This window comes from Schistocerca nitens, chromosome 1, assembly GCF_023898315.1.
Source record: "Schistocerca nitens isolate TAMUIC-IGC-003100 chromosome 1, iqSchNite1.1, whole genome shotgun sequence".
Classification (NCBI taxonomy): Eukaryota; Metazoa; Arthropoda; class Insecta; order Orthoptera; family Acrididae; genus Schistocerca; species Schistocerca nitens.
The window spans coordinates 1,131,516,886-1,131,533,514 of record NC_064614.1 but is presented as its reverse complement, the minus strand read 5'-3'; the positions used below and the strand labels follow the sequence as shown (position 1 = coordinate 1,131,533,514).

The following is a 16,629-nucleotide window of genomic DNA, read 5'->3' as shown; positions in this document are numbered from 1 at the left end:
GGCTCCTTCCTATGCCACCCTTTTCATGGGTCACTTAGAGGGGGCTTTCCTGGGATCCGTAAGTCTCCAGCCCCTGGTTTGGCTTAGATACATTGATGATATCTTTATAATATGGACTCACGGTGAGGCTAACTTGCTAAAATTCCAGGAATCTCTGAATGCCTTCTCACAATTAAATTTCACATAGTCCTATTCCGAATCCCATGTCACTTTCCTTAATGTTGATTTCATCTTCACCAAAGGCCAGCTACACACTTCCGTCCACATTAAACATACCAACAAATAACTGTACTTACAGTTTGACAGTTGCCGTCCTTCCAATGCCAAACGTACCCTCCCATACAGCCTTGGCATATGAGGCAAACGTGTTTGTTCGGATGCAGACCCTTTACAGCAATACACCACAATTCTCACCTCAGCCTTCAGTGCACTTAATTATCCCACCAGTCTAGTTAAAAAGCAGATTTCCTGGGCCCTCAAATCAATCCCAGTACTGCTGATCCATCCAAAAAACAACTTCAGAGCCTACCATTGATGACTCAGTTTAATCCGGGTCTGAACCATGACTTCCTAAAATCATGCCCTGCAATGAGATCCATACTGCCTGAAATTTTGCTCACCACATCTAGAATAGCTTTCTGTTGTCCTCCCAATCTCCACAATATTCTTGTCAGACCCTATGCTCCGTCTGCACCCATCTCCCTACTCTATGGCTCCTACCCCTGTGACCATCCCCACTGCAATACTTGCCCTATGCACCCTCCTCCCACCACCTATAACAGTCCTGTAATTGGCAAAACATGAGCCACCTGCGAAACGACACTTGTCATGTACCAGCTGTTCCGTAAACACTGTTCGGCCTTCTACATCAGCATGGCTACCACCAAATTATCGATTAGAATGAATGGGCATAGGTAGTGGGTGTATACTAGCAACTCGCAATATCCTGTTGCAGAGCATGCTCTACAACATGAGATTCGTGGCCTCGGCGCCTGTTTCACCACACATTTCTTCACTGTAACTACTCTTTGCTTGACTCCATTTTAGTTTTCTACATCTTTCATTGTCTTTCCCATCTTTTTTTTCTTTTCTTTTCTTTTTTTTCCCACTGCCCCCCTCCCATCTCTGTTACATACAATGTACTTAGTTTTCCACTCATATTAACACATGCATGATGTTTAAGCAATAATCTCTGTCTGCATATTACCCTGTCTTCCACCTTTATACTCTCAGGTTTTCAAATCTCATCTGATGCTGTCCCCAACAATCACTCTTTTCTTGTAATTTCGTATGATAAGTCTCTCCTGATCCGCAGTTCTGGGTGACTTTCTCAAAATCTACCCCTTTTCATAGACCTCTCCCGTCCTTTTTCTTCACCTCTCTTCCTTCCCTTTCAACCCTTCTGCCTGAAGAAGGAGCCACTGGCTCCAAAAGCTTGCCAATTACACCTGTTCTTTATGTGCGTGTTCTGCCGCCACTTGGTGAGTAGATTTTTTATCTATCCAATTAAATAATTTTGTCAATAATTGATTGTTTTCCTTGTTATATAAAATAAAAGGCGTTTTCCATCTTACGTGAATCACCTTGTATATGCCTACTATCTTCACATAAGGAAAAGAGACTGAACAGATGTTTGATGATGGAAAAGAAATTATTCAGTTCATTAAGGAGGTGAAATTTAATTGGAGAACTGGATTTCGGCAGTAGTAAAGAAAGAGAAGGAAAAGACACAATTTAGTCATCGCTAACACTTTGTTTAAGGATCATGAAAGAAGGTTGTACTCAAAGAAGAGATCTGGAATCACCAGAAACTTACAGATATGTCTACATCTACATTTACATCGGTAATCTGCAAACCACCTTGAGGTGCATGGCAGAGGATATGTGCCATTGTACCCATTATTAGGGTTTCTTCCTGTTCCATTAATGTGTGATGCGTGGAAAGAATGATTGTTTGAATGGCTCTGTGCATGCAGTAGTTATTCTGATCTTATCCTCAAGATCCATATATGATCAATACATAGAGTAATCATTTAAAGCCAGTTCTTGAAACTTTGTTAATAGATCTTCTCAGGATAGTTTATATCTGTCTTCAAGAGTCTGCCAGTTCAATTCATTCAGTATCTCTCTGACACTCCCCCATGGATTAAACAAAGATGTGACCATTTGTACTGCCCTTCTCCATGTATGTTCAGTATCCCCTGTTAGTCCTATCTTGTACAGGTCCCAACCACTTGAGCAATAGTCTAGAATGGGTCACATAAGTGATTTGTAAGCAATCTCTTTTGTAGACTGATTGCACTTCCCCTCTATTCTACCACTAAACCAAAGCCTACCACCTGCTTTACTCATCTGTGTGGCCATTCCATTTCATATTCCTAAAAAGTATTACATCCAGGTATTTGTATGAGTTGGTCAATTCCAACAGTGATTCATTGATGATATACTCATAAGATACTATGTTTTTTTTTCATTTTGTGAAGTGCACAATTTTACATTTCTGAACATTTACAGCAAGTTGCCAATCTCTGCAACAAGCCAAGATCTGATTGAATATTTATGCAGCTTCTCTCAGATAGTACTTTGTTTCAGATAACTGCATCATCTGCTAAAAGCCTGATTTTACTATTAATATTTTCTGCTAGGTCATTAATATATAACATGAACAGCAAGTGTCCCAATTTCCCTGGGGCACACCTGGAATTACTTCTACATCTGACAATGACTTTTCATCCAAGATAATATGCTGCATCCTCCTTACCAAAAAGTCCTCAAACCAGTCACATATTTCATGTGATACCCCATATGATCGCACCTTTGACAATAAGTGTAGGTGTGTTACTGAGTCAAATGCTTTTCAGAAATCAAAAAACAATGCATCTATCTCGTGTTGCCTTGATTCAAAGCTCTCCGTTTGTTATGTGAGAAAAGTGTGAGTAAAGTTTCATATGATTGATGTTTTTGAAATCTGTGCTGTTAGGTATTGAGGAGGTCATTCTGTTCCAGGTACCTCATTATGTTTGACCTGAGAATGTGTTCTAAGATTCTACAACAAATCAATGTCAAGGATATTGGATGGTAATTTTATGGATCACTTCTTCTAGACGGGTGTGACCTGTGCCTTTTTCCAAGAATTGCGCACTTTTTTTTGTTTGAGGGATCTGTGATAGATTATAGTTAGAAGCAGAGCTAACGCAGCCCTAAATTCAGTATAGAATCTGACAGGGATTCCATCAGGGCCTGGAGCTTTTCTCAGTTTTAACTGTTTCAGCTGTTTCTCAACATAATTGACACTGATACCTATTTCATTCATCTTTTCAGTGGTAAAAGGATCAAATTGGGGTGGTGTCACTAATGGCCTTTACATATGACTAGAATTTTTTTCGATTTTCTGAAATATCATTTGACAATATTCTGCTACGGTAGTCATTGAAGGCTTCATACATTGCTCTCTTGGCAGGTAAATATATTTCATTCAGTGTCTCTCTATCATGAGAGAGATCAGTCTGTTTGTTGCCATTAGAAACAATATATTTCCATCATGAGTGGCGTTTCTAACTACCCGTTCTAGGTAGTTTCCAGAGAAGACATTTACTAAAATTTCACAAGGTGTCTTATCGTGTCCACCAGTAACAAAACTGTAATTTACTCAATTAATTGTTGGGTGATTAAAGTCTCCACCTATGATTATATTATTGTTGGGGAATTACGTACAAGTGAACTGAGGTTTTCTCTAAAGATTTTGGTTACATCAGGAGATGAGTCTGGTGGACGATAGAAGGATCCAATTATCATTTTATACAAATTCATGATACTGAGTCTTGCCCAAACACTCTAACATGCAGCTTCAATTTCTATCTCGGTGGATTTGAGTTTTTGTCTGCTGCAACAAATACACCACCTCCATTTCCCATTTGTCTATACTTTCATTATACAATTATATTTTCCCCAAAAATCTTGCTGCTATCAATTTCAGGTTTCAACCAGTGGTAAGACAGATTACAAAATCAGATTTTAAACTACAAAATATTTCCAGGATCAGATGTTGGCTCTGACCAGAATTTATTGGTTATTAACTGCAGATTAACACTGAGTTAATTGCAGAAATGTAGGAGAGTAGGTTGGAGGGGCCTGGATGATTTGAAAGAACCAGATGATGTCCAAAGTTTCAAAAGGAGCTTTAGGCAGCTAGTTGACTGTAATAGGGAAAGAATAGAATATAATATAAAAGTATATCTTTGAGAGATGGGATGAAGAAGGTAGAAGAACAGCAACTATGTGAAGAGAGAAGACACAGTAGAAGTCGTTGAGTAATACACAAGGCATTGAACTTAATTGACAAACAAGAAGAAGATATTTTCAAAAGAAACAAAATAAACCAGTAAAAGGAGACTGGCAGGAAAAATAAAGTGACAAAGCAGTAGTGGCTCGAGGAGAAATTCAAAGCTGTAGAAGAATGCATGGTTACTAGGGCGACAAATTCCTCATACAGGAAAATTAATGTAAACCTTGGAGAAAGGGAAGAGGCTATATGACTATCAAAAGCTCAACTCTATGAAGTTGAGCATTATCGTCCATCACTATGAAGTCTGGGCCCACAGCACCTCGCAACAATCATACATGAAGTCCCAAGACCTCATCTCAGTACCTGACAGCATTTAAACCTTTCTGATTCATCTGTACAATTTCATGAAGAGGTGTTCAAGTGGTCAACTTGATCCCTGCCCACACCATTAGTGATCCTCCTTGATATGGATCTCTTTCCACAATGTTTGGGTCTCAAAGTCATGTTCCACATTCCCTTCATTTGGCGACTTCATCAAGAATCACTCTCCAGACCAAATTGGGTTTTACCTGTGAAAAGATCCTTGGCCCACTCTTCAATTGTACAGGTGGCATGTTGACGACTACACCCTAGACTTACCCTTCTGTGAAGATGAATCAGTGGCACACATACAGCAGGTCCCTGACAATAAAGGCCACACTGTTGAAGCTTTTTGTACATTGTTTACCTCAATACAACACTCCAGTGAACACTGCGATGTCCGATGACAATTGCCACGCTGTACTAAAGCCATAACACCATGTCCCGACAGCCAAATAACGGTCCTCTCTTTCTGATGTCACATGTGATCAGCCCTGCTCTGGTCTCTAGGATACTGTTTCAATCTCTATTAACTGTCACTACATCTGAAAATCAACAGAACAATTCACATTGAACCATCGGGCCAAATGAGTTTACGATTGTCCTGCTTCCACAGGGAGTCTGATAGGTGTCCTCTCTATGCCGTATTATACCATCTATGACTGTGTACACAGTGATTGTGGATGTGGGACTACTCGACAAACACTACTCCATCTGATAGGTGCCTTGGTGTCATTGTTGGCATGGTTTCCCTATGACCGAAATGCCATCTTCTGTGCAGAACATGATTATACAGACTTGTGTTGGCAGTTTGTATGATTGTGTCATGAATTAAATGCAGGACTGGGTAACAGTGGTTTGTTGCTTTAATTTTGGACACCAGTGTATATCGTCTTCCTCTAAAATATCCAATATGGCAATCATTAAGCTCTCTGATAGACTTATGTTGCCCCTACAGAAATTATCCAGGCTAACCAGAGCCATATATTCCACATTTACGTTACTTATGCACGTTATGCTTATGCATACAATACATGCATTGTATCCAACCGGTCATTACTCCAGTGGTCCAAACATGCATAAAATTTCCTGTGGTAAGTCTGTACCCATGGATACCCAAACTAGTTTGCCTGCACCTGATGGCATGTTATCATGAGAACCCATCTTTAGTGTGCATGTACACAGTGTAGTTGGCGACAATTCCTTGACTGGTGCATCAATAGTAACCAGCAGAAACAAAGTTCCCCTAAGTTCAGCTGTATGCTGCGAAAGATTAACTTTACATGATGTTTAGTAAGGAAATTAAATCCGAGAATCACAGTATATCCTTGTTCCATGTGTGACAACACCTCCATATGCTCAGAAGAAGTCTTATTTCATACACTAAACTTGAGCTGTGATGTCCAGAATGAATGTATATCATTGTTACCCATTCCACATAATCTATAATGAGAAGCTCCTTGTCTGTTTTTACCCAAGAGATCTCCTACAATGATCAATACATGTGTCCCTGTGCCTCTTAAAAATCTGTGTTCCTTGCCACCAACAAAACCCCACAAGGAGCAATCTGTCTCTGCATCTAACTGTGCAATATCACATTTTATTGGGGACTTCTTCCAATGACTGATATGTTCCCGTTTGTTTTTAAGCAACACTTCTCTGCTATCCATTCTCTCATTTCATAGCACTGCATTCCTACACTTTGTGATCCACTGGTCCGCATTCATTGCACTTTGTCTGACAACAATGTTTCTTGAGATACCCATTGGGCCCAAAGCTGTGACACCTTACTTTCAAAACAAACACATAACACACACCACGACCCTTAGTTGCAACATCTGTTTCCTCTAAATATGTTGCTACTGTAATAGCCATGACCAAATCCGTAGGATTCTCCATTCTTCTGTAAGCAACATTTCAGCAGGAATGCCATGCAAAAACACTTTGAGAACCCCATTTTCAGCTTCTTGGTATAACACTATATTCTGTTCTTCATTTCATGTCAGCTACTATGTCTGAACATTGAGTCTTCGGATCATATTTGAGAATGATTCAAATAGCTCAGTGTGCTTTTGAGTTAATGTGTTTAATTTTTTAGTAAAAATTAGTGTACTGTTGAGTTTGTGATACCTCTGCTGTAATCCCTCAGCTAATTGTTTGACTGTTTGTGCATCCCATGAGGTTTCATTGTAGGTGACAAACTGTAACACGCCCGGGGGTACAATTGGGTGGGGTGGTACCTTAAACTGTTTGTCGCTTCTGCTTTTCTTGACTGTGTGCCCTGTCCACACCACATACCTGGTAATCCCGCAGCGGTGGTGCTGTTCTGCTCCGCTGCTGGCTTGCCTGAAATTATCTATCGAATTATGCAAGCAGGTTTAGGGGAGCCACTCTACGTTAAGACTCAACAATGTTCGACGTCTGCTATGAACAACTATATTTTGAGACAATAAAAGAAAGTCGCAGGTCACTCTGCTTACATTCTAATTTAGAGGTGTTATCCCAATTAATGGATGATTAACAGTCCACAATATCATTCGGACGAACGTACGCGTAACTGACATGACACGGGTGATTGTTGATGATGCGGAAGCCAAATGATCGCACGAAAGTTCTTACACTTGTCACACATACACAGATATTTGGTACCAGTCCTTGACACTATTAATGATATTTTAACACTGTTCACAAAGTTAAATTTACAGTTCTCAGTTGTACGAGCGCGCGCGTAACCATCGCAGCGCGGCTGATTGTTGATAATGTAGAATGCAATGACCGAACGCGTGTCCTCACACTCTCTACAAGACACTGGCACATAAAATGCTCTCTTTTGTGGTAAATAGTATTGCCGATTCACATTAGTTCATTCTTGGAGACAGAACATGGCGCGGATGATTGATACTGTACAGTACGACACACAGCAGCACTGCTCATTTTTAAATTACTTCTTGATGTGCTTTCCTCTGAATCATTTACTTATTTTATCACTTTACTGTAATAACACTTGTAGCAACACTTCATGTTCCATGCTAACAATGCCTCTCACATTCAGAGCTACACACTACACAACATAACAGTTCCGTGTCCCGCGCTCGACTCGACAGACGCGACTGCCCACAAAGTTACTCCACAACTAAGCCAGCGATATGACAATACGCTTACATTCCTGCACAAAAAAGTTTACGAATTGTTGAAGAGAATATCGAAATCAAGACAATTCCCTACTGCATTGCCCTAGCAATGCCTATTCAACTTAGCGTTAGTCTGTTACTACTACAGTAGACATTACGATGTTATATATATGACATAATAAACACACAGGCTATTATGAAGAAAAATATATGGATATCTGCTAAGTTAAATTTAGTTGCTAAGTGAATGGTACAAAAAAAAAAAAAAAAATTAGTTACTAAGTGAATGGTACCAAAAAAATAAAAAATAGCAGTCATTAAGCAGGAGTAGTAAGAAACTTTTAAATGAAAAACTTTTGGATAGCACAACCTATATACACCAGACACTAGTGATCACTCAAATCATATCACTGTGTGGGCAAGAAGAAATGTAATATATATAATCTAGGTTAAACAGATAGAAAGTGAAAGAAAAAAAGATATTGCATGTGATGGGATCAGATCCTAGTTAAATCTCACACCAACAGAGTGTCCTCATAAAACCTCATAATAATCAGAAATTAATGTCTGTACTTAAGGACAACAGCAGCTGACATGTGTACAGATTCAGACATGTCACAATATATCATTCAGTAATTAATCTTGCACACTATTGTATACTTTAATGTTTTCCACATTGTGTTTGCCCTCGTGGCATGAGGTATGCTGTTGATTACACCCTCAAAATATGTTATATACTCTTTCCACTTGCTATGTTTTCAGTTTCGCACTTGGTCATCCGATGCATTGTGCATTGAATTCTGATATCCGTAGCCGCCACTATCGCTTCTGTGACCACCATGGCCACAGAAACCACCGTAATGTTTCCTGTTATTATTATTATTCCTATGTCATCCATTATGTCTATTATTATTGTTTGAATGGTCATCTGTATTGGGTTCATTGCTCCCTGATACTCTTCTATCATCTACACCTCCTCCCATTACCCGTAACTCATACAACGTGTTTAATTGTCCTGCGGCTGATTTCATTGCCTCTACATCATCTCTAGGGGTTACTAGCGACTTATCCTGAACTCCAGTTGGATCATAATGTTTTGGCTTATCAGTGTATGCGACTTCTAGCATGTTCCCTGTTGCTGCTTTGCTTCACTGTGCTTAACACCAGCTGTAATGCCACCTTCTCTTTGGCTGTTTGAATGTACAATATGTTAACACTTGATTGAGGATCATCTGTAATAGTAGTTATAAACTGTTCCAGCTAGTCAATTCCAACCTGACTTCTTGCCATGCTTGGTAACTTCTTTTCTGAAGTGTGAGTACTTCACTGAAAGAGGGTGGGGTTTCTGCTATCTTTAGCTATGTAAATTATTTCTGACAGTGAGTTGCTTTAAGCACTGTATTTTCTGCCATAAATTTACATGATTACATTTCAGAACTATATGACAATAACTCTTAATCTGGACCTTCACCCAAAATCAACCAGTCTCTTTCACGTCATTACTACTTCTGTTGACATTCTTGGAGCGGTCTGCTTGGTATTCTGTGGCGGCCCCATAAAGCACTTTTAACCAGCAACAGTATGGTACCAGCAAGTGGAGATGCCTGTTCACTGCTCAGGCTGTACACATAGTCTCGCATGACTCCGTACAAAGAGACACCCCTTATTGGTGTACTGTTTCTACAAAGTTCATTTAAGCTATATATAATTTCTGTATTTTGTTCCCATGGCTATCCTCCATACTTTGAAGAGCCTAATGGCGTGCCATGGCCTTTCCCATGGACATATTATGGGGCACCATACAGTTTTTTGCATTAAAACTCAAGATCTTGCTGCCAAATGTCAAACTGACCCCATAACAGCACTGAATTTCTTACTCTATGCTCTACTCATGTAACAAACCTCTTTTTTGTCAATACAACACACTCAATTTGGCAGTCCAGGGACATATAAATGTAGACTCCATTGCACAACAGATTCTAGGCATTAATGTCCCGGTAACAGTAGAGATAGGTGGAGACTTGCAAAAATGGATTAGCAAGGATCTCTCAGTCTATAAATTGATACAACATAAAATAAAGGGAACATGTTACTTCATTATGCACTTGCATTTCAAGAACACGGTTCCTGTGGAAAGAGATAAGCAGTGGTATTTATTATAAAGAAAGCACATTAAAATTTGGTCATCTTCCCAATGAGATCATCATTTCTTGGAGGTTTATGAAATTTTGTTTCAGTATTTTCAGAATGTTAAATTTACATTTCTTTCACACTCAGAATTGGGGGTTACCGGTATATCTCTATGACAAGTTTCAGTTTCCCTCATGTGTGCTGAATTTTTTTTTTTTGCTCCTCTTTTTATTTTTATGCCTTGGAAAACATAGAGTGGGTTGGGATTTGTTAGATGAGTTTTTGAATCCTTAAAAAATACCTGAGCTTCTTTACATGCAATGACTTGGTTATCATCTGGCTCATCAGACAAACTAATTTCAAATGATTGTATTTGTGGGCACATTTTTCAGGTTTGATTTTGTTTTGTATTAGTGAATCCAGCAATGCTTCACAATTGCTAGATACATGATGGGAATCGGATACATGTCCTAATCTCCTCGTCATCACTCTCTCTATCCATCTTGTCCTCCTCTTCCCTCTGTCCATCTCCTCCTCCTCCTCCTCCCTCCTCCTCCTCTCCCTTTTCTCTTTCTGTCCATCATCTCATATCCCATCTCACTACCCATCACCTCCTCCTCCTCTCTCTCACTCCATCTCCTCCTCTTCCCTCTCCCTCTCTGTCCCCCCCTCCCCCCCCCCCAAATCGATTTCCTCTTTCCCCTCATCCTGAGCTTGACCCTTGTTTATTGTTACTGCAATATGAAACCTTACTGGGAATTGAAGTCCCTTAGAATTACGGGGTAAATCGGTTACGATCATTGGTTACAGAGTATGAAAGAGATCTCTCCAGCTGCTGGATTTGTGAGAATAGTGGTTTCAATGGCAAGATTTCACATAATTTTAATCCATGAATTCATAGGGTTACAAACATTCTGATGATCCAGATTCTACAGTAGCATCCTAATCAAATGCTGATAAGGTAATATACAACTTTCCTGTATTCTGTTACAACTGACTGCAATGAAGCACATTGTTGCGTTTAAAATTTTTGCTTAAAATTATGTATAAATGATATGAATGTATATATGGAAGAAACAATTTGTCCTGCGGTTTAAATGCCCTGCTATCATAGATAAAACTGGCTGCAGGAAAGAAAATGAAACCACACTTTTTCACAGCACAGCATTTTCTTTGTCATAGTTGCTTTTAAGAGAAAACCTGTACTAATTCCTCAACAGAGAGAGAGAGCTAGAGCTAGAGAGAGAGAGAGTGTGTGTGTGTGTGTGTGTGTGTGTGTGTGTGTGTGTGTGTGTGTGTGTGTGTAATAAATAATATGAAGCATATGTCCATCCAAGTGTTTATTAGAATATCGTGTAAAACTTAGAAGTAAATTGGTCAAGATCTTTTCGAGATTATTGCTAACAACATTTCCCCTTCATATATTATATACATATTTATGTTTATATACAACAGATGGTGCTCCAGTAGGTATATAAAAACACACACATATTCAGATGCAGTGTTATGTCAACATTTCAAATAGCAGTTGGTGAAAAACTTTAGGAGATTTAAGATTTTGAACAAACGAACATTTACATTTTTATTTATATAGATGTATCTCTTTCAGTGGTGACAACATATCTTTTTGTCAGTGATATGTTAGTTAACTCATCTCAGAGTGCATACTGAGAATCCATATATGGCAGTTCTGTGTTGGTGCCATGTGTAACCTTTGATGCCCTACTGAAGGCAACAGCATTTCCTATAAATGAACATTGGTAATGTCTTTGCATGCATAGATCTCATACTACCACTCTTTTTTCATATTGGTGTGTAGGTATCCAATGTGAAATTAGGATGTATTATTACAGAATAATATGAATTTACTAACCAGGAAATTTGAAAGGAATTTCATCACATAGACATTTAAAACTGAGTTGTCTAGATGCTTGCTTATTCCTACTCACAAAAGTGCCCAGTTTGCAGTGGGGAGAGAGACTCGAAAGGTGGACTGTTGAGCACTAGATACATGCTATCTGATGAAAAATTTCATGTTTATGCTACCATGCAAATATTGTATAATCTTGTGTTCACCACAGATATCAATAGTCCTCTCTAAAGGACTGTATGCATGAGATTTGTACAAGTTGGAGGAGATTATACTGTTCTAAAGAATGTTTCAGTTAACCAAAAATGATCTTTTGGTCAGGATGACAGGTTTCGTTACTCAGAATGGCTGCATTGAGCGAAAAACAACTACATTCCACCATTTTTTCATCTTAACAGAAGTCTCAAAATTACAGCTCTGTCTCAAAAATGACATCTGATATGTTTTTCTGAGCCAAAGCTGTGATTGTTTGACATTCTAAACATTCAGGATTATACACACATCTGGATTGGTTCACAAAATACCCTGTTCTGTGGCCCATTAAAATTATCTGTAACAACCTAAAACAAAAATACAGAACATCAGCAACATCATCAAACCCATTTGAATGAACTACACTGGTTATTGTAGCAGGAGTGAGTGAACATTGATGTTTCTTACTTTAAGGACCATGTCCAGTCACCGAGTAAGGTGACACGGTGACTAGCACACCAGACTCGCATTCAGTAGAATGGTTGTTCAAATCCCAATCTGGTTGTTCAAATCCCAATCTGGTTGTTCAAATTGAGGTTTTCTTGAGTTATCTGAATAGTGTAAGAGCATATTCCAGAGTTATTCCTTTAAAAAGGTCATGGCTGATTCCTTTCACCATACTTCCTCCATTTAGAGTGTGTGTGGGGGGGGGGGGGGGGCGCACGCACGCACGCACGCATGCTCCATCTCTTAATGATCTTGCTTGTTGTTGACAGGGTGTTCAGCTGTAATCTCCCTTCTTCTTTCCATGTCCAGCCCATACTACAGTAAATTGCAGCTAATACAAAAAGTTATGACATTGTCGCTCCATTGTAAGAGTGGCTGCTTCTTTTTGCCCATCTGTTGAGCTATTATGATGATAGTAGAAAACCAGTTTTCTTTGTTTACAACTATATGGAAAGAATAGTTTGCTACTCACCACATAGAGGGGGTGTTGTGTCATAGTCAAGCACAATGAAAAAGAACACGGTAAATATTTTCAGTTTTCAGATAAAGTACTTCTACAACAGTAGAACCCTCACACATTCACACAATAGCAACAACAACTCACACACAAATGGCCACTGGCTCTGGGTCCTAAGGCTTGTAGGTGAGTTGTTAGAATGTGTGAAAGTTCTGCTTGATGCAGAATGACATCAATTCTGTCTCACTGTTAGTATCTGGGATATCAAGAACCAATTACAGTAGTAATGAGTCAGCTTGCCTCAGTAGAGATTACAATGGCCTCTACCCAATCAAATCAGTGCAGGCATCCAAGCCAGAGGGGGGTGCAATGTCATACTGATAAGTGGGCTTATACTGCCAAGTTCATTGCAAATTTGACTCAATTTTGTAATTATTGAAATAACATCACATACACTCTCAACTCATTAAGTTTCATTTCGTTTCCAGTTTCCCATCTGGGTGTTTCACTTTTTTGTCAGCGAATTTCTTTACCTTGGTTCATGTAACAAGTGTTTCTGTTGACAGTGATGATATATTCTCAAGACCCATTAATCACATTCAGATTTTGACAAGCTGAAAAAACATCCGGGGAAAAAAAAAGATTTTCCAGCAATGAGGATGTTCATGTAGCAGTCCCATATGGCTGTGTGACCAAGGAGTGAATTTCTGTCATCAAGGAATTGAACAATTCACCAATTGTTGGAACCTTTTGACAGTTGTTTAAGATACTTGGTGACTGTTTTGAGAAATAGTGTCATTTATATCTGTCACTTTTAAATGTAGTACAGCATTCAATAAAAGTTGCTTGACATGTCGTAATAATGTGTAAATTATTTTTTGAAGTCTTCTTGTATATCATATTCTGTGACAAATTTCCACAGACTTCCATTGATATGTAAGAGTGTATGAGACTTTTTCTCAAAGTAATAATTACTTTATTTCTTCTTTATGACAATATTATAATCTTAATAGCAATTTGCCATGCCATTATAACATGACCACATAATGATTGAAGCAGAAGAAATGAATTAAAATTTGTGCTGCAGCCGGGACTCAAAACCGCATCTTCTTGCTTGCTAGGCTGAAATGCTAACTGTTACACCACCACAGCACTATGGTCAACATTGATGCACGGACCACCCAAGTTGAGTGAGAGACTTAAATGTCTCAGGGAAAAATATAACAACCACATAACTTTCTACTTTTTTTTACTGTTGGCAGTTTACTATTCTTATAGGCATTTTATTCTTTTGTAATCATGTGACTGATTTTGTCTGTGTAATATTAACAGAGTGCTTATTGCTTTAGGTATTTGAGAAACCACTCTTAGAGAGCAAAGTTTTATCAAATGAAGAAATTTACAAAATATTTGTTAACTGGCGTGAAATACTACAGTGTAACTACATGTTCCTCAGGTAAGTTTTGTTAATACAGCTTTTTTCTAAAATGCCTAGTACTCTTGATTTAAATTTATTTTGTTTTACAGGACTTTGAGAATCCGAAAAGAAATGAGTGCAGATGGAGTTATTAGAATGATTGGAGATATTCTTTGTGAAAATGTGAGTTTATAATCTTAACTATATGTCTGAAAACAAGAAAGCTCACTTAGTTAATCTGTATTAGTATTAAAATTTTATCTATTAAGTGAATAACACAATGCAAGAAACTGACAACAGGTGTAGAAAATTTGCAGTGAGGAAGAAAGGGAGTATCAGCAGATAAAAAGTTATCAGGAGAAGATAATTATCAAGAAGAAGAGAGACAGCTGAAAGAAAAAGGAATAAGAGATGTAAATACAAAAATCATGCACAAAAATGGATGAGCAGATAGGAACTTAGCAATCTTACCGCATGTGGACACTCATATTTTTCCTGCCACAAGTGCAGTGAGACATTGCTGTTCATGGCACTTTAAACCTACAGTTAGAAGGACTGCACTGATGTGGTGGTGGTACTGAATCTTAACCTCAATGGCATGTTTGACAAGCAAAACAGGGTGTACAACAAACGTTTTGAGCAATTTATGAAAATTAAACTGAACCAACATACATTTACTTTCAACAAATCCATCAAGGAGATGCTAGGAGAGCACATTTGTTTGCAAGAGCATATAAGGAGATGTTAACATCCCACTTAGGCAAGGAATAGACATCATTTATTTCCAATATAATGGACATAGAGGCAAAATTTAAACTTATTGTAAATTGTGCCAAGTAAATGGCTTAAGGACAGAAAAGACCCACTGTGGTTCAATAACAAAATTCGTAAAAAGTTGGAGAAGTAGAGACTGCTGCATTCTCAGTTAAAAAAGAATGTACAACTGATGACAGGCAAAGGTTAGTAGAGATTTGTGTGTGTGAAAAGATTGATGTACAGTGTATACAACCACTCACACCATCATACCTTAGCAAAAGATCTTGCTGAGAACCAAGTACTCTAGAAAATTATGGTCCTACACAGAATCACTAAAACTGTCAAAGGCTTCTATCAGGTCACTCATTCACCATTCTAGTGTGGCAATATAAGACAGTAAAAGGAAAGCTGAAGTTTTAAATTTCAAGTTTAAGAAAACAGTCACACAGGAAGATTGTATAAATATATCATCATTTGCCTGTCGCACAGACACTCTTGTGGAAGACATAGTAATAGGCATCTCTGGAGTAGAGAAGAAAGTGTAATAGGCATCCCAGGAGTGTAAAAGCAACTGAAAGAGTTGAAAACAAGTAAGTCACCAGGTCCGTATGGAATCCCAGTTTAGTTTTAGAGAGAGTATTCTACAGCATTGGCCCCTTGCTTAGCTTGCATTTATCACTAATCTCTCACCCAGCACAAAATCCCAAACAATTGGAGAAAAGTGTAGATGGATCATGTATACAGTAAGTGTAAAAGAATGGATCCACAGAATTACAGACCAATATCCTTAGCATCGAATAAAAAGTTCTTGATGTCCAACCACGTCAAGTAATTAAAATTACTCGAGCTTTGGGCCAAGCTCTCTTTGCCGATTGTCAAGTGGTATGACTGCCAGTGGGCTGCTGGTGTGTCCCTTATATATGCTAGCTGCCAGTTGTGATGTCACTGGGGCTCGCAGCATCACCATATACTGGCATATGTTGACTAGGTGTTAACACACTTGCTTCTACCATGCAATCGCTGGGTCCCTCACCATGCTGAACTACAGAGCACTCTCTCTCTCTCTAGGGTGTTATTGGTGATTTTTATTTCAATGGCTTTTTAATTACACAATCCCAAAAACCATTCCTCTGAGCCATAATGGATGTTTCATCAGATTTTACCCGGTGTCCATTATCCGAATCATGCTCAGCTAAAGCAGATTTCTCAGGGGAGCATAGGCAGTAAAACTTCTCATGCTCTGTCCTGCATTGTTCCACAGTGCATACTGTTTGTCCAACATAAAACTGGCCACACTCACAAGGTATCTTGTAGACCCCCAGATGTTCTGAGACCTACTGTGTCTTTAACTAATCTCAAACAATTGAAAATCCAAGTTGGAATGTAACAATATTATGAAAAGGAAAGTTGCTGCTCACCATATAGCGAAAATGGTGAGTTGCAGATAGGGACAACAAAGAGACTGTCACAAATACGTCACTGTGAAACCAGTCATGTGATCTACAAGGTAGCTTCAACCACTGT

General features: G+C 38.7%; 1 protein-coding gene across 1 annotated transcript in view; it reads left to right on the top strand.

Annotated features, from left to right (window-relative positions):
• LOC126199401 (intersectin-1-like) overlaps positions 1–16,629 on the top strand; it is a 305,182-nt gene that overhangs the window by 215,496 nt on the left and 73,057 nt on the right. The window contains 2 exon segments of the mRNA XM_049936323.1: positions 14,282–14,388; positions 14,460–14,532. Coding sequence (XP_049792280.1) covers positions 14,282–14,388; positions 14,460–14,532 — 180 coding nt within the window.